Here is an 18,824-nt window from a genome sequence, read left to right on the forward strand (position 1 = left end):
AAAAAAAAGGCAGATAGCAAAAAGAGTGAAAAAACGTTGACAGAAGACTAAAAGATGACCAGATTTGAAACATTTTTATTACAATGCAGCTTTGCCGGTGTTTTGCGTGGATTTCAACAGAGGAAACAAGTGTAGTAGTAGACATTTTTTCATATCCATATCCATATTCCGCTGCTAATAGTACCACAGGAAGAAGGCAGTAAAAGAGCAGCAAGTAGGCAGAGAGGCAAGATGAAGAATGAAGTAGAAAGGAGAGCTTCTACAGTGTTGTCATGTCATTGAGGGCTAGATCCAACTCCTCACTCAAAGCCTTGCCCTTCAGCTTCTGGGCATACACTTCATCTGCAAAACCACACACAAAGACAAACAAAAACACACAAGGCCAGACAGGATAGACAGAAATTTAGCATGTTGAGCTAACTGTCTTTTTTGTTGTTGTTTTTTTAGGTCAACCAGAGGTCATCACATCGAGAAATTTGGATTTCTGCCTCAAATGTGGAGAAAATCTACGGTAGGACTTTTTAGTTGCTTTACTAATAGCATGTTTTTTTAAATGGTACCTAAGATTTGTTCTAAATTCATTTTTTTAAGGGTCACAAAGCAAAATAGCATTTTTTTTTGTGTTTTGCAACATTTTTAGGAAGAAAGATTGTGCTTTTGAGGAACTAAATGATTATAATTGTACGCAAACAAAGGTTTGCTATCAAATTATGAAATTAAAAAGGTCAGAAGGCAGAAAGTTGACCCTAAATAACGCTAAAGAAATGTACAGTATACCTTCCAAGTCATCAATTGTCTTCTCCAACTTGGCCACGGAGCGTTCGGCAAACTCCGCCCGGGTCTCGGCCTTGAAAACGGAACAAATTTAGCTCATCTCTGACGACTACAAGTAGAAATACTAATACACAGACTTGGGCGTCTTACCTCTTTGAGTTTGTCGGTGAGAAGTTTAATTTCTTCTTCATATTTGTCCTCCTTTTGCGAGTACTAAAATTCACAAAAATGTGTTTAAAAATAGACAAACAAGCACATATATAGCCTACAAGAACGTGGACTTATGTGGTTACTTGTGCTTTGAGTAATTGTGTCTTGTGTGTCTTTGAGGGACATGTTTTTAAAACGCAAAAAATGTGTACTTGCTACTGTACGATGTGTTACTTTTGTACGACGACGCTGGCAATTTCTCAACAAATAGTACTTTTTACATTTGGTAATAATCCGATTTTTGATGTGTCTTTGATGGGGCGGGGTCTAATGGCTTTTGTGAGATACCTTTTCGGCTTGAGCCTCCAGCGACTTCAAGTTGTTGGTGACATTTTTCAATTCTTCTTCAAGGTCACCTGATTTTCTGAACAACGTCACAAAGTGGGAAACAAGAGAAAGAAGGAATAATTGGAAAAGAAGGGGAAAAAATCTGGACTATTTCAAATACTAACCAGTTTAAGTTGGATTCTACCAATTTTAAAGACTATTTTATGGCATCAAATTGAAAATTCTCCCTATTTAAATGCCCATTTAAAACTAGAATTATTACTTCATCTGTTCTACACTAGAAGTAAAACTAATTTAGTCAAATAAAGATAGAAAAATAGTAGTTATAATACATGCAGTTTAGTTGAAATTTTAACAAAACAAAACAGATCAAGAACATGCTGTTAAAGAGATCATTTTTTTTGGATGTCATTTTCAGGTGGAAGTTGGAGAAAGGCAAAGGTCAAGAAAAGGTCGGAAGGCAGCCATGTTTGGAGTCCGTGGAAATCAAATAGTACCTCTTCTTCTCCACACATGATGGATTTGAAATTGCCCTCCAGCAAGCCCAACTCCTCCTGCAGTTCCCTCACTCGCCTGTAGAGGTTAGTCCGACCATCCATCCGTCAATAAATCATCTCATGCAGGTAGTTTATCATATTATATATATATTAGTCCTTTTGTAAAATCAGAATAGAGAAGAATAAATATTGCAGTCATGCAGGGGGATGGTTAACCAGAATAGATTAAAAGAATGAGGTTAACCCTGATTTCATTAAGTAAAACAATGAATTAAAAACAAGTTTCAGACCCAACTTATAAGTAAGCGCTATTTTCCCCAGTAAAAAGAGGCTAACTTACGCCTCAGCCACCTCAGCACGTTCTTCGGAACGTTCCAGGTCGCCTTCTAGGATCACCAGTTTACGTGCTACCTGCAAAATGCCAAGAAAAGACGTTGATTGGCGTTTGTCCCAATGTACACATTTTCTACCCCTAAACGGACCTCTTCATATTTGCGATCAGCTTCTTCTGCAATGTGTTTGGCCTCTTTGAGCTGCATCTCCTGGGTTTCCATCTTCTCCTCATCCTTGCTGGCCCGGTTCTCAATCACCTTCATTCCTCTTTGGGCAGAAACATGGAGGATTTTAGGGGAATGACATAGATGGGAAGGCAGGCTAGGGGGGGTTCACCACCTCTCGCTCTCGTCGGCCGCCTTCTCGGCTTCTTCCAGCTTCTGCAGAGCCGTGGCCAGTCGCTCCTGAGCTCGGTCCAACTCTTCTTCTACCAGCTGGATTCGTCGGTTCAGGGACGCCACCTCGGCTTCGGCCTGTTCACCAACATTTTATAATTCAGTCATTTTCTCAACATTTTTTCTCATTTTCTAAACCTTTTTTCTCATTTTCTAAACATTTTTTTCTCATTTTCTCCATTTTCCTTATTTTCTCAACTAATTTCCTATTTTTCTAAACATTTTTTTCTCATTTTTTCAACAATTTTTCTCATTTTCTTAACAATTTTCTCATTTTCTCAACAATTTTCCTCATTTTCTCAACACAAAGGGCCACAGGGGTGCTGGAGCCAACTATGACCACACCCCAAATCAGCAGCCGGCCAATGGCAAGACACCAGAAGACAAAGGACAACCAATTGTAGACCAGGGCAATTTAAAGTGTTAGCCAGCTAGCCTAGCATACATCTTTTTGGTTCATATGAGGAAACTGGAGTACCCAAAGAAAACCCACCCACGCCAAGGAAGAATATAGAAACTTCTCACAGTAAAGACCCACCCGGGATCAAACCCTCGACCTCAGGACTGTGAGACCAAACGCACCAACCACTCAACCAACGCGCCAAAAAAAAAATCCAATTTAATTCATCATTAAAGAGTGAGAAGATACTTTTTTTTCAAGTTTTAACTGAATATTAGTAGCATGAACTTTTAACGTCAACTTTTGCAGAACCTAGTTTCCATCCCGGGGCCTCATTGAAAGGCCCTTGAGCCCGAAACGCCCCCCAAAATATCTCTTTACCGCCTCTCGGACCTCCCTCTCCAGGTCCACCTCTCGGAGGAGCAATTCCGCCCTGTCCTCGGCGTCAAAAGCCGCCTGTTGCAACGCTTGTATTTTCCTCCTGACCGCTTCTATGGACATCCAAGCGTCCATGGCACTCCAACTGTTGTTGTTACCGTGGCAACGACCTTCTTCCAAACATACCAGCGCTCCCTCTGAATTATACATGACTCTTGAGCGCCACCTATTCTATCCTGAGTGGGACACTTGAATTCTAATGGCCCGATTTGAACATTTCAACACAATTTTGGACACTAAATCTGCAGCTGCTTGCTAAGCGATGGCGGCTTGACGCCGGAAACCCGAAGAGGCCACCACGTTCATTTTAGTTCAAGTTGAAGGTCAATTAGAGGTCTTGCGTGGGTTCTAACCGGGCGCTAAGCCACCACTTACGTCCGTGGCCTTTTTCTCGGCCTGTTCCAGCTTCTCCTGGGCATCTTTCAGCGACTCAGAGTATTTGTCCAGTTCATCTTCTACTCCTTTCAGCTTCTTCTGCAAACCCAGAAGCTCCTCCTCCAACTAAAAGCAAGCAAAATCACATTAATTAATTTATTTATTTTTATAGATCTTTTCACTTTTCACAACAGCCATAAAGTGAATTTCCCTAAAAAAGAATCAAAATTGAATCTAATCTGATTATATTTGGAGTTTCAGAACTGCAGTTGCCAGGAACAGGTTGCCAGGTTGTGATGTCATAATCAGCAATAGTGGGCGTTCCCTAATGCATTTTTTCAAGTGGAATAACTAAAAAGTGGCAGATTTTAAACTCATGGAAAATGCGATTTCTGCACTCATTATCATTTTTTTTGGACTTTAAGTGACACAATTGGAAGTTAATGAGCTACATTGAGTACGAAAAGCCGCCATTATTTGAAAATTTCTCTTCTAATGTCTAGTTTTTACACTGATTCATCAATACAAAGTCTTTTGAACACTTTGAAAAGACAAATGATACTGAATTGAATGGAATTTAAGTCCGTTGAGTCGTGGCAGGACAGAATGGAAAAGGGACAAACGCGAGGACATAAATAGACAGACAGACAGACAGACGGAGAGAGATGGCGCCGTGAAGACTTTTTGGTATGGCTATTGTGACGGGCCAAAGCAGAGCTGGGATCCCCCAGGATGATTTGCTCACATCTATTTGCGGCGAACTATGCCATCCATCCCTTGGACGCTAAAACCCATCTAATGTTTGGGATAGACAATAGACTGGTCGCACGGAAAGAAAAAAAAGACCTAGCGACGACTGAGCTATTTTTACTGGGGAAAAGGATTAGATATGTATCGTAGTGTTTGAGGTCCCAAAATAACAGTCTTTGTCATTTGAATTAATATTTAGTTTTTTTTTAAAGTCATGTGACTTCATTTCTAATGATTTTTTTTACTATTTGTTGAGGGTTTTTTTTTTAATCTAGTATGACTCTTCCAATATTCTCTAAAATAATTGTTTTAATATTTATATTTCTTTTTATTGCCTTATCTTGGGCAACACTAATACTGCAAATACATTTTTAAAAGGAAAATATTACAGATAACCTCAGTCCAATTTAAATATAATGCAAATTTGTCAAGAAAAAAAACTATGTAAAGTAAATGGATAAGTTAAGTGTAATATTAACATGCATTTAAAAGAACTTTTTTGGGTTAAAATTTACAAGTAAGGCAATTATTTTTTCTTGTAAATGTCTCAATGATTTTTCTTTTTTTGCAGGTTGTGAGGACAGATATTCATTTTTTGTCTCTCAACTCATTGATTCCCATGGAAGGGTGATAGAGGTCAAATCACTTTGGACTGGGAGGACCGACAGCCGTCCTGCTACATCAACATGGATTTGACGTCCAGTAAGAAGAGTCTGCATTTATGTTTTCCTAAAAGAAGTCTGTCCTTCCTTTTGTCCTCACCTGTTTGCATTTGTCCTCGGCTCCCTTCTTGTCTCCCTCGGCCTGCTCCGCCCGATCGATGGCGTTCTCCTTGTCCAGCTTCAGCATCTGCATTTTCTTCTTGATGGCCTCCATGTTGCCTCCTTTGGGTTCTCACGGCTCCGATTCGAAGAGAAAGCGACGGCACGACGGAAGATGGACGGCGAGGACGTGAGGACGCGAGCTGGGGGCCGTAGAGGATGAAAATCCAAGTGAGTGAGAGCCCCCCTGGCACTTTTTCCACTGTAGACCCGCCTTCGGACCTTGCCCATATTTAGCCATCCCACAGATGTCCATGCTTACATCAGCGTCATACCCCATCCCGTCCATGTTAACTTACTCTAAATATTTTAGACTTTAACTTCAGAGAGAAAATATATAAACAATAAATGGTATGTACAAATGAGAGAAATAATGTATATGATAAAATAATTCCTAAATATGTGGTATTAGCTAAAAATATTGAGGGTAATTCCAAGTTTGACCTCTGTTTTTTTTCTATTTTGTGATGTGTGTTTGACATTAACATAAAAGTCCAAGTCTTAAGCTCTCAACTTTGGGATGGATCCTAATGAAATAGTAGACGGGTGGAAGTACGCCTTAAAATGGCAGGAGACCTCAGTGCCAAAGGACTTGGCCTGAACACCAGAATGTCATGCTGTGGACAGGCTTTAGGACAGCTGTGGTTGGTTAAAAATATGGTCCGTACCCGTCTGTCTCTTTAAAGAAGCCTCAAGGGTCAGAAGAGCACTGCATATTGTCTGCCTTGGTGTATATGTCGTACCACTTAAATGGCCTAAAAATGGTTGAATTGGACAATATCTCTCGTATAAAATGTCTCCTTGATTGGCATTTTTTAAAATGGTTAAATATGATAATTTCTCTTGTATAAGCTGGACCCTCAAATGGCCTAAAAATGAGTTTTTCACAATTTATTTCATACCTGTACCTATAAATGGCCTTAAAATGGTTGAATTTGACAATATCTTTTGTATCTGTACCCTTAAATGGCTGAATTTGACTGTCTACACATTCCTGATTTTAATAGCAAGTACAAATGTATTACTTAGAAGGTCAAATCTTAAGAAAAACAATGTACATGGAATTTTTTATATGCTGTATTAATCTATTGTTAAATTGCATTTTCCAACAGGGTGTGGCTTGCATGCCGACAACTTCAAAAAGGAAGTCATGTGAGCAGTACAACCAGGAAGTGGGTCCACAACACTGTCATCCCTAGGTAAGATGGCGGCACCCTGATCGGCCAATAGGAGCACAAGTATGTGCAAGATGTTTTTTTCCCTTAAATGTCATTCATAGACATCAAAATTCATATTTTTTTAGACGTTTTATCTATGTCTTCTCTATTTTTAAATAATTGAACATATCGCAACAGCGTTTTGTGCATGTTAAGTCTAATTTGTGCGCATATAATGGTTTTATTAGAAGAGAAAATAGTTAAAAAACAAGATAAGACAAGCTTTTGAATGAAAAGTGGCTTTATTGCATATACACACACAGCTCTTACAGTACTTCACCGCATAGAAGTAGTAATATTTGTACTCTTTTCCACTGGTAATACATTGAAAATGGCCGTGGCAAATAGTCTAGTTTAAGATGTGAATTTAAATGATGCGCTGTTAAATTAATGAGGTGAATAAGTGCATAGTTGGATAAATGACAGGCATCAGGATTACTTTTATTTTCTTTTTAACTTAATGACTCGATACATTCAATATAAAAAAAAGGCACTTGGAAGAATAATTAAGAGAACGGTTTGGATCTAAGTCGAGGAAATATTGCATAAACAGAAATCCATAAACGGGACTAATATGAGCTCATTAATTATGCAGACGATACTTTGGCAAAAGGTTCAATTTCTCATTTCACATCCAACTAACATGAATACGATATGTTAAATATTATGATCTGTCTGCTTATTACAATTCAAGATTAAATACTGCTTATTTAAAAAAATAAAAATAGCAAATAATAGCTAATAAGTCAAAATCCAAAGCTAAATCTGTTTTTTTAAAATAAATTCCACTGTTCTGTTTGCATTTTAGGAATTTTCAAATCATATTTTTGTTCTCGACTCATTTACAAATCCAACCAAAAAAATAAAAATAAGGTTTAATAAGAATTATTTGCATAGAGATTTGCATAAAGCAGAGATTGTGTTGACCTTCAACCATCAAAATTCTACGTCATTCATTGGCAGGAATTTTTTTGGGAGAAGGCACGTAAAAACGCGTAATTTTTTTTTTAAAAATGAGGTGAGCTCAGTATTTTTGAAAAGTAAATAATCATACAGTACATATTAAAAAGCAGACAAACCTGGTAAGGCATATACATCTATTTTTGTATCAAAGTTAAACACTGATATGATGGCGCTTTCGCTCTTTCTTGCTGTCTTTCTACATCTAGCTGTTTTTAAAAAAAAGGTCCTGAGCATTTGACGGATTGCCATTGCACAAATCAATCAATCAATCAATCAATCACTGTTCTTGACCGTCTTCCCGAAGTTCTGAAGGCAGGAACTTGTATTGCTGCTGCCTGATCATGGCCAGCCTCTTTCTGGCCTCATCCAGCTCCCTCTCTTTGCGTAGCATCTCTTCTTGAGCTGCGATAATCTGACAAAAAAAACAAACAAAATTAATGTTAAAAAGCCTTACTATACTATGTCGTTTTTTTTTTAAGAAAAGAGCCTTACTATACTATGTCGTTTTTTTTAAGAAAAAAGCCTTACTATACTATGTCGTTTTTTTTGAAACAAAAAAGCCTTACTATACTATGTCGTTTTTTTGAAAAAAAAAAGCCTTACTATACTATGTCGTTTTTTTGAAAAAAAAAGCCTTACTATACTATGTCGTTTTTTTAAAGAAAAAAGCCTTACTATACTATGTCGTTTTTTTAAAGAAAAAAGCCTTACTATACTATGTCGTTTTTTTGAAGAAAAAAGCCTTACTATACTATGTCGTTTTTTTGAAGAAAAAAGCCTTACTATACTATGTCGTTTTTTCCAAGAAAAAAGCCTTACTATACTATGTCGTTTTTTCCAAGAAAAAAGCCTTACTATACTATGTCGTTTTTTCGAGGAAAAAAGCCATACTATACTATGTCGTTTTTTCCAAGAAAAAAGCCTTACTATACTATGTCGTTTTTTCGAGGAAAAAAGCCATACTATACTATGTCGTTTTTTCCAAGAAAAAAGCCTTACTATACTATGTCGTTTTTTCATGGAAAAAAGCCTTACTATACTATGTCGTTTTTTCATGGAAAAAAGCCTGACTATACTATGTCGTTTTTTCCAAGAAAAAAGCCATACTATACTATGTCGTTTTTTCCAAGAAAAAAGCCTTACTATACTATGTCATTTTTTGAAGAAAAAAGCCTTACTATACTATGTTGTTTTTTTGAAGAAAAAAGCCTTACTATACTATGTTGTTTTTTTTTGAAGAAAAAAGCCTTACTATACTATGTCATTTTTTTGAAGAAAAAAGCCTTACTATACTATGTCGTTTTTTTGAAGAAAAAAGCCTTACTATACTATGTCGTTTTTTTGAAGAAAAAAGCCTTACTATACTATGTCGTTTTTTCCAAGAAAAAAGCCTTACTATACTATGTCGTTTTTTCATGGAAAAAAAGCCTTACTATACTATGTCGTTTTTTCGAGGAAAAAAGCCATACTATACTATGTCGTTTTTTCCAAGAAAAAAGCCTTACTATACTATGTCGTTTTTTCATGGAAAAAAGCCTGACTATACTATGTCGTTTTTTCCAAGAAAAAAGCCATACTATACTATGTCGTTTTTTCCAAGAAAAAAGCCTTACTATACTATGTCATTTTTTGAAGAAAAAAGCCTTACTATACTATGTTGTTTTTTTGAAGAAAAAAGCCTTACTATACTATGTCGTTTTTTTGAAGAAAAAAGCCTTACTATACTATGTCATTTTTTTGAAGAAAAAAGCCTTACTATACTATGTCGTTTTTTTGAAGAAAAAAGCCTTACTATACTATGTCGTTTTTTGAAGAAAAAAGCCTTACTATACTATGTCGTTTTTTCCAAGAAAAAAGCCTTACTATACTATGTCGTTTTTTCGAGGAAAAAAGCCATACTATACTATGTCATTTTTTGAAGAAAAAAGCCTTACTATACTATGTTGTTTTTTTGAAGAAAAAAGCCTTACTATACTATGTTGTTTTTTTGAAGAAAAAAAGCCTTACTATACTATGTCATTTTTTTGAAGAAAAAAGCCTTACTATACTATGTCGTTTTTTTGAAGAAAAAAGCCTTACTATACTATGTCGTTTTTTTGAAGAAAAAAGCCTTACTATACTATGTCGTTTTTTCCAAGAAAAAAGCCTTACTATACTATGTCGTTTTTTCCAAGAAAAAAGCCTTACTATACTATGTCGTTTTTTCGAGGAAAAAAGCCATACTATACTATGTCGTTTTTTCCAAGAAAAAAGCCTTACTATACTATGTCGTTTTTTCGAGGAAAAAAGCCATACTATACTATGTCGTTTTTTCATGGAAAAAAGCCTGACTATACTATGTCGTTTTTTCCAAGAAAAAAGCCTTACTATACTATGTCATTTTTTGAAGAAAAAAGCCTTACTATACTATGTTGTTTTTTTGAAGAAAAAAGCCTTACTATACTATGTTGTTTTTTTGAAGAAAAAAGCCTTACTATACTATGTCATTTTTTTGAAGAAAAAAGCCTTACTATACTATGTCGTTTTTTTGAAGAAAAAAGCCTTACTATACTATGTCGTTTTTTTGAAGAAAAAAGCCTTACTATACTATGTCGTTTTTTCCAAGAAAAAAGCCTTACTATACTATGTCGTTTTTTCCAAGAAAAAAGCCTTACTATACTATGTCGTTTTTTCGAGGAAAAAAGCCATACTATACTATGTCGTTTTTTCCAAGAAAAAAGCCTTACTATACTATGTCGTTTTTTCGAGGAAAAAAGCCATACTATACTATGTCGTTTTTTCCAAGAAAAAAGCCTTACTATACTATGTCGTTTTTTCATGGAAAAAAGCCTGACTATACTATGTCGTTTTTTCCAAGAAAAAAGCCATACTATACTATGTCGTTTTTTCCAAGAAAAAAGCCTTACTATACTATGTCATTTTTTGAAGAAAAAAGCCTTACTATACTATGTTGTTTTTTTGAAGAAAAAAGCCTTACTATACTATGTCGTTTTTTTGAAGAAAAAAGCCTTACTATACTATGTCATTTTTAAAGCCTTACTATACTATGTCGTTTTTTTGAAGAAAAAAGCCTTACTATACTATGTCGTTTTTTGAAGAAAAAAGCCTTACTATACTATGTCGTTTTTTCCAAGAAAAAAGCCTTACTATACTATGTCGTTTTTTCGAGGAAAAAAGCCATACTATACTATGTCGTTTTTTCCAAGAAAAAAGCCTTACTATACTATGTCGTTTTTTCGAGGAAAAAAGCCATACTATACTATGTCGTTTTTTCCAAGAAAAAAGCCTTACTATACTATGTCGTTTTTTCATGGAAAAAAGCCTGACTATACTATGTCGTTTTTTCCAAGAAAAAAGCCTTACTATACTATGTCATTTTTTGAAGAAAAAAGCCTTACTATACTATGTTGTTTTTTTGAAGAAAAAAGCCTTACTATACTATGTTGTTTTTTTGAAGAAAAAAGCCTTACTATACTATGTCATTTTTTTGAAGAAAAAAGCCTTACTATACTATGTCGTTTTTTTGAAGAAAAAAGCCTTACTATACTATGTCGTTTTTTTGAAGAAAAAAGCCTTACTATACTATGTCGTTTTTTCCAAGAAAAAAGCCTTACTATACTATGTCGTTTTTTCCAAGAAAAAAGCCTTACTATACTATGTCGTTTTTTCCAAGAAAAAAGCCTTACTATACTATGTCGTTTTTTCATGGAAAAAAGCCTTACTATACTATGTCGTTTTTTCATGGAAAAAAAGCCTTACTATACTATGTCGTTTTTTCCAAGAAAAAAGCCTTACTATACTATGTCGTTTTTTCATGGAAAAAAGCCTTACTATACTATGTCGTTTTTTCATGGAAAAAAAGCCTTACTATACTATGTCGTTTTTTCCAAGAAAAAAGCCTTACTATACTATGTTGTTTTTTTGAAGAAAAAAAGCCTTACTGTACTATGTCATTTTTTGAAGAAAAAAGCCTTACTATACTATGTCATTTTTTTGAAGAAAAAAGCCTTACTATACTATGTCGTTTTTTTGAAGAAAAAAGCCTTACTATACTATGTCGTTTTTTTGAAGAAAAAAGCCTTACTATACTATGTCGTTTTTTCCAAGAAAAAAGCCTTACTATACTATGTCGTTTTTTCGAGGAAAAAAGCCTTACTATACTATGTCGTTTTTTCCAAGAAAAAAGCCTTACTATACTATGTCGTTTTTTCGAGGAAAAAAGCCATACTATACTATGTCGTTTTTGGGTGGCTTTTACGTGGTTAACCTAAGATTTTTTTCCTCATTTTAAAGGTGGCTGAGGGTGAAGAGTGACATCACAAGGACCTCCCCCTTGTCAACGATGACGGCGACCCACCTGAGCGATGCCTCCCACCATCTTGCTCTTCACCACCACGGCTTGGTCATCTTGGGCGTCAAACGCCGCCTTCTGGGCGGCCTTCACCAGGTTATCCGACGCTCTTTTCACGGCGTTTCCGGCGGCCTGCGTAGAGGCAAAAATGAATAACCAATCAAATTGAAGGCCAGGTGATTCTGAAATGTTTGTGACTGCCAATAGCAGTTGCTCATTTTCAATGTCGAAGAGCAAGTCCTTAAACGGAAACAAAGCCACTTTACAACCATAACAATGTTGTGTGAGTTGCTGTAAAAGGAAGTATGTATGGGCCTAAAAGGTAGCCATTTGTCATACTGGCACAGAAAAGATTTTTTTCTCCTTTTATGGCAATGCGAGTCAATAAGTATAATCTAGAATTTATTTTCTACTTGTAGTAATAAGGTTTATTCTTCAAGAATGCATTACTATTTTTCCAATACAGCCGATAAGTGACCGAGTGGAAAATGTCAGTTTCGAAGCGACGAATACTTGCATGGTAGGTAGGTGCTCTCCGCTGTGAGCTAAGTACTCAAACAACCTCCCTACTTTGTCTAAGTAGACTCACTGTTTTTTTTTTCAGCTGACAAGTGACAGAGTGGAAGATGTTGGTTTTGAACCGACAAACTGTTGCATGGGAGGTAGGCGCTCTCAGCTGTGAGCTAAAAAAGCCTTACTATACTATGTCATTTTTTAAAGATAAAAAGCCTTACTATACTATGTCATTTTTTAAGTAAAAAAGCCTAACTATACTATGTCATTTTTTAAAGATAAAAAGCCTTACTATTCTATGTTGTTTTTTTAAGAGAAAAAGCCCTACTATACTAAGTCATTTTTTAAAGATAAAAAGCCTTACTATACTATGTCATTTTTAAAGTAAAAAAGCCTAACTATATTATGTCATTTTTTAAAGATAAAAAGCCTTACTATTCTATGTTGTTTTTTTTAAGAGAAAAAGCCTTACTATACTAAGTCATTTTTTAAAGATAAAAAGCCTTACTATACTATGTCGGTTTTTAAGTAAAAAAGACTAACTATACTAAGTCATTTTTTAAAGATAAAAAGCCTTACTATTCTATGTTGTTTTTTTAAGAGAAAAAGCCTTACTATACTAAGTCATTTTTTAAAGATAAAAATCCTTACTATACTATGTCGGTTTTTAAGTAAAAAAGACTAACTATACTAAGTCATTTTTTAAAGATAAAAAGCCCTACTATACTATGTTGTTTTTTTTAAGAGAAAAAGCGTTACTATACTATGTCGTTTTTTAAGTAAAAAAGCCTAACTATACTAAGTCATTTTTTAAAGATAAAAAGCCTTACTATACTATGTCATTTTTTTAAAGATAAAAAACCTTACTATACTATGTTTTTTTAGAGATAAAAAGCCTTACTATACTATGTCGTTTTTTTAAAGATAAAAAGCCTAACTCTACTAAGTCATTTTTTTCTACTTGAAGGTCCAATAAAGTACTAAGTATGATCTGGGAGTGAAATGTGACAAAACAACTAATACTACTTTCTAATCTTGTAGAGTGGTGGCCCAGTGGCTAAGTCATCAGTCTCCCACATCTGTGGTCCTGGGTTCAATTCCCAGTGCAGGCAAAGATTTTCCCACAATTGTTCAGGTAAAAAAAATAAGTATTATTTACTAAGTGTTTAAGTGTATAAGTATTCAGTGGTGGATGAAGCATTTTGTCAAAAAATGACTAAGTGTTTCACCCCCATTTCCTTGGATGTAACGTTTCAACACCCTTGTATAAGTGGGGCACGAGTTGGTGTTGTGGGTTGCACACTCGCCTTTGCACCGAGAGAACGTGAGTTCGCTTCCCGGTGTCGGCGGTTCACTGACCAAGCAAGCGGTCGAGGGTCGGCCGAAGGCCGACCCGAGAACGCCTTTCGCACATACAGGTCCATCAAGTGTCTTCCGAACTGCCGAAGGCAGTTCGGAATATAACCTTTTGCTGAAAAGTATGACTAAGTGTTTCATAAAAATTAAAAAGTTTTTCTCTTTTTTTTTTTTCTTGTTCCATTTCCAGACTACTTGGTTCAGTGATCAGCCAAACGACGGCAGCGGGAATCGAACCCAGGTCTCCCGGACGGGAGACCAGTGATCTAACCTCTGCGCCAACCAAGTGACTACACTTTTCCATGTAATCATTTCAGTGTCTTGAGTACAAGTCCACAGAAATAACTAAGTGAAAAAGTGTCTCAGCCGGGAATCGAACCCTGGTCTCCCACATGGGAGTCCAGTGATCTAACCTCTGCGCCAACCAAGTGACTACACTTTCTTCAGTAATCATTTCAGTGTCTTTCCAAGAAGTCCACAGAAATAACTAAGTGAAAAAGTATGTCCCAACCGGGAATTGAACCAACACTCATCTGGACGAAAGACAGGTGAGTTAACCACTAGGCTACAATTTGGCCACACTTTCCATTGTCATCATTTGAGTGTCTTGACTACAAAGACACAGAAACAATTAAGGGAAAATGTTTACCGACCGGGAATCGAACCCAGGCTGCCTACATGGGAGACGGGTGAGTTAACCTCTGCACCACAGTGTACGGAAATAAAAAGCCTTACTATACTATGTCATTTTTTAAAGAAGAAAAAGCCTTACTATAGTATGTCATTTTTTTTAGGAAAAAAAACGCTTTACTATACTATGTCCTTTTTAAAGGGTAAAAAGCCTTACTATACTATGTCTTTTTTTTTTACAGAAAACAATCACGGACACGAAACTTTGGGTGTTTTCCGTGGCCAAGAAGGAGCGAGACGTTAATCAAGTAATGGCAGGTCCGAGGCTAATGTTTCCAGCGTGGGCCGCCATTGGCGCACGGGTGGATTGTTTCCAAGAGCTCGCCGGACATCAATGCTCGGGAATTAGTTTGGCGGCAGCTGCGGGCCCAGAAGGGGAGGGGATAAGCCGCCGATGATTGGATGGGAGAACCCGAGCCGCCTGATGTGTTTGCAGCTAAGATACACACTCATAAATAGAGTGTACTCAAGCTTGACGTTTATGGCGGAAGATGGACGCTCGCTCGCTCGCTCGCTGGGTAAGTAAAGACTAGTTAAGAGTCAAAAGGCATTCAATACAATGATTAATATTCACTTTTTTATTGTACATCAATGTTTTACGTGAAGCCTTAAACGTCATTGTACTTGTATCTGGCGAAAAACATGCTTTGCCAACCTGGAGTCTCTTCATGGTCTGAGAGTCTTGGTCCGCTTTGACCTTGCAGGCCACCAGAAGCTGAGCGGTGGAGGCCGCCACTTGCTTGGCCGAAGAGATGAGCTTCTCCTCGCTGGCGTGTCCCTGAACCGCCGAGTTGGCCGCCTCGCAGAGATTGTTGGTGGCCGCGGCGACCATTCGAGCCTAAAGGGTTTCAAAAAGGTATGTTTTATAGTCGCAGACTTGAACCTGTCCTTGACATTTTCCTTTTGTTTTTAGACTCACGGCAGAAATCAGACCCTGAGACCACTGTCCGTCATCCACGGCGTTGGCTGGAATGGCCCCGACCTGCCGAGAACAAATGCAAAAGGTAATGTTTCCATCTGGAGGCCACGATTGGGTCAGGTGAGCCTTACCTTGCCTTGAGCCACCAGTTCCCTCTGTGCCGCCGAAGCGGCTTTGACCAGAGCGCTGGTGGCGGCGGCGATGGACTTGGCCGCCTCCAGGATTTGCTCCTCAAAGTTCAAGCTCTCGTCTGCTTCCTGTTTAAAAAGGGTGAGTCGGGTCAAGGTAAGCACACAGGTTGACTATAGCCACTCTGTAGTGTATCTAGAGCACCTTTGGTTTGGTCCTAGGTCTCAGCTGCTCTAACTTCTTGGCAGCCGCCTCGATGGCCGCCGCCGCGCCCAGCAGCTCGTTCTCGGCGATGACGGTGGGATCTTCGGGATCCACCCATTCGGTACCTACAAAACACCTCCAATTATTCTGCCATTTTTTCCGAACACGGCTCTTATAGACCAAACGTCCGAGGGGACCAAACGTCCGGGGGGGGCCAAACGTCCGGGGGGGACCAAACGTCCGGGGGGACCAAACGTCCGGGGGGACCAAACGTCCGGGGGGACCAAACGTCCGGGGGGACCAAACGTCCGGGGGGACCAAACGTCCGGGGGGACCAAACGTCCGGGGGGACCAAACGTCCGAGCAAAGGCACATTTTTCGGTGTCGAGTACGTTACCTTTCATGGCCTCGGCAGCCTGAATCAATTCGGTGACGGAGCCCGCCACCCTCTTGGAGTAGATGGCCAATTGCTGCTTCATATCGTGAGAGGGCTTCTGGATAATCTAAAGGAAAACAACATCATTTTAAAATCTTTCTTTTGTTCTTTTACAGATCCTCACGATTCGTTGGTTAAGTATAAAACAAGAGTCTACAAAGCTACAAGACCAAAGTACAAATGTAAGTATTTGCTTCAATACTCCCAGTCAGGATTAAGTGTTTTTTTGTCTGTTGTTTACGTTCAGCTGTCGTCCTAGGTAGACACCACCACCGACAAGTGTCCGACAGCTGCAAAGTCTTAACTAGGCTCAGGCGGGACCCGGCTCAGGTTTATCCAGACAAGTTGTCATGACAAGATAGAGGTGAGGACGCAATAGAAGAGGAACGCATGCAACACAAGCCAAACCAGTGCAAATGTCAGCCGCCCGCCGCCGCCAGCTAAATAAACGCACCTCCAATTTGAAAGGGTCCCCGAGTGCACTCTCTGGCTAAAAGACAGTGTATTAACTTCCTTCTTAAGTAATTTTCGATGCAGAAATGGTCCGAGATCCACGAACATGCTGTTTACAGACACGTGGAATTAACTTTTGCCATGTTCAAGCGACGCAACTCACACCTAGTATTTTTAGTCACGTCGCATACTTACCGGCTTTGCCCGGATTTTGACCAAGCGCACATTCAAAGATAATTGCGAAGAGTGGGAAAGGAGAAGGAAAAAAAAGAGATATTACAAAACAGAATGGGGTCATACTGATCCAAGCCAGGGACAAAAGACGATGGAGTAAAAAGAAAAGTATTTGAAATGCAGTGATGACGAATGTATTCGTAATTTTCAGAGTTTTCTTACCACCAGCACGTGCTCCAGGAGACCCAGATATCCGGTGGCGCATTCGTTTCCGTAGCGCAGAGCTCTGGCCCGGACCTCCTTGTTGACGTCGGCGTGGTAAGCGGCTTGCTGAAACGGTAAGGAAGGAAAAAATAAGAAAGAGTCCAAGTTAAAAGTCAAGATGATTTGTCAAACCTTGCAGGAGTGCAGCATGTCGGCGATGGCCCTCCTGCTGAGATTGGCCGTGGCGATGATGTCTTCTTGGCGACACGAGTTCCCGGCGGCCACCGCCTTGGCCGTGGCCATGGTGATTCCTTTGGTCATGCGGATGAACTCCTCGGGGGTGGTGGTCTTGGCCGGAGGGTCCGAGCTGCTGAAAATCTACGCAAACGGACCCAAAGTGAGTTAGTCCGTACTATTGGTTTTAACAGGCCCTTCCCTTCCCGACACTCACGGCCAGTTCTTGTCGGATGTGTTCAATGGTAGCCTCCAAAGCCCTGGTCCCCTTGGTGGCTTCGTCCTCCACGGCCTTCACTGTCTTCAGCAGCGACGTGACGTTGGTCACCATCACCTGTGAGGGGCAAAGACCGTCAGATACAAAAAAGTGGTACGTCAAGCGGTCTTTGAATCAAGGTACGCCCCTAAAATGGGTACTCAGTCGTTTAGACCAAACGTCCGGGCGACCAAACGTCCGGGCGACCAAACGTCCGGGCGACCAAACGTCCCGGGCGACCATACGTCCGGGCGACCAAACGTCCGGGCGACCAAACCTCTGGGCGACCAAACGTCCGGGCGACCAAACGTCCGGGCGACCAAACGTCCGGGCCACCAAACGTCCGGGCCACCAAACGTCCGGGCGACCAAACGTCCGGGCGACCAAACGTCCGGGCGACCAAACGTCCGGGCGACCAAACGTCCGGGCGACCAAACCTCTGGGCGACCAAACGTCCGGGCGACCAAACGTCCGGGCGACCAAACGTCCGGGCGACCAAACGTCCGATCACTCTAAAATGTCGGTTTGTTCTCACCTTGGCAGAACTCTTCAGTTGGAGCATGCTTGGGTCGTCATGAGGTTTCCCCGCGGCGGCCTTGGTGGAGCTGATGAGGTTGCCCAGGGCTTTGGCCACGTCCTTCACCGCATTGATGAGGACCACCTGTTGAAATGAACAAGAGGAACGTTCTTCACCAAGTCTGTACTCCTTCTGTCGGCACCACGGGTCGGACCTTACCTGTGTTTCGGGATCTTCCGAACCCAGACTGGCGGCCCCGAGTTTGACCACGTCGGCCAGTTTGGTGATGGTGCAGACCGAGGACTGGGCGGCCTGGGCCAGTTTCTCTTGGCTGGCTCCGGCGCCAGAGACCAACAGCTTGGTGTCCTCCACCAGAGCCTTGGCGGTCTTCAGGATGTATTCTCTGCAAGGTAAGACATTGAAAGTCATTTTGCCAAAGACGTTTAATAAAAGCAAAGTGTAACATAACGTGGTATGTCTTTTCTTCCACCAAACACCAACTCTGGCGTTCAAGTGAACCTTCTAAATTGGGACAATTGGCAAGCTAGCACAAGTGCGCTAACCCTTTTTAGGACACCCGATCCTGCAAAATGCCACTCTTGCTATTTTAACACAAGAGAAGCTCTTTGTACGTCAGCCTCGCAGAAATAGTATTGTGCCTGCGAGCTAACATTTTAGCCTAACGCAACGTGGCTCTAGGCCCAAGTGGTTCAAGGCCTACCTGTGATCCGCAAAGGTCTCCGAGTTCTCTCGATTTAGCGTCCCGGCGGTGGCAAACATGATGGTGGTGTCCAGGTCGGCGATGATTCCAGATACGGCGCTGGCCGCGGTGATGCAGGCCTGAGTGCCGCGGTTACCCGCCTGGAGGGCCGCCAACACGTGCGAAACCTGCAAAAGTCAACCATGGGTGAGGCTTCTCCGGCTCCC

General features: G+C 39.8%; 2 protein-coding genes and 1 long non-coding RNA gene across 3 annotated transcripts in view; 1 reads left to right on the top strand and 2 right to left on the bottom strand.

Moving 5' to 3' along the window:
* Nucleotides 1-55: 55 nt before the first annotated feature.
* On the bottom strand, nt 56-5,466 carry tpm2 (tropomyosin 2 (beta)). The gene is made up of 9 exons (XM_077737244.1): nt 5,223-5,466; nt 3,711-3,836; nt 2,442-2,575; nt 2,252-2,369; nt 2,110-2,180; nt 1,273-1,348; nt 925-987; nt 778-847; nt 56-342 (listed from the first exon to the last, which is right to left on the bottom strand). Exons 1-9 carry the CDS (start codon nt 5,334-5,336, stop codon nt 260-262), a joined length of 855 nt encoding a protein of 284 aa, XP_077593370.1. The 5' UTR covers nt 5,337-5,466; the 3' UTR covers nt 56-259.
* On the top strand, nt 5,226-11,934 carry LOC144210533 (uncharacterized). The gene is made up of 3 exons (XR_013329400.1): nt 5,226-5,452; nt 6,394-6,480; nt 11,755-11,934. It is a non-coding gene; the product is annotated as an uncharacterized LOC144210533 (long non-coding RNA).
* tln1 (talin 1) overlaps nt 6,722-18,824 on the bottom strand; it is a 30,169-nt gene continuing 18,066 nt past the window's right edge. The window contains exons 44-56 of the mRNA XM_077737245.1: nt 18,619-18,785; nt 18,117-18,300; nt 17,916-18,041; nt 17,342-17,458; nt 17,083-17,268; nt 16,909-17,016; nt 16,021-16,126; nt 15,624-15,748; nt 15,422-15,547; nt 15,291-15,353; nt 15,027-15,209; nt 11,819-11,944; nt 6,722-7,873 (exon numbers count right to left, since the gene is read on the bottom strand). Of these exons, the coding sequence (XP_077593371.1) occupies nt 7,739-7,873; nt 11,819-11,944; nt 15,027-15,209; nt 15,291-15,353; nt 15,422-15,547; nt 15,624-15,748; nt 16,021-16,126; nt 16,909-17,016; nt 17,083-17,268; nt 17,342-17,458; nt 17,916-18,041; nt 18,117-18,300; nt 18,619-18,785 (1,752 nt within the window). The 3' untranslated portion in view covers nt 6,722-7,738. The remainder of the gene's footprint in view (nt 7,874-11,818; nt 11,945-15,026; nt 15,210-15,290; nt 15,354-15,421; nt 15,548-15,623; nt 15,749-16,020; nt 16,127-16,908; nt 17,017-17,082; nt 17,269-17,341; nt 17,459-17,915; nt 18,042-18,116; nt 18,301-18,618; nt 18,786-18,824) is intronic.

The sequence above is a fragment of the Stigmatopora nigra genome, chromosome 17 (genome assembly GCF_051989575.1).
Source record: "Stigmatopora nigra isolate UIUO_SnigA chromosome 17, RoL_Snig_1.1, whole genome shotgun sequence".
Taxonomy (NCBI): Eukaryota; Metazoa; Chordata; class Actinopteri; order Syngnathiformes; family Syngnathidae; genus Stigmatopora; species Stigmatopora nigra.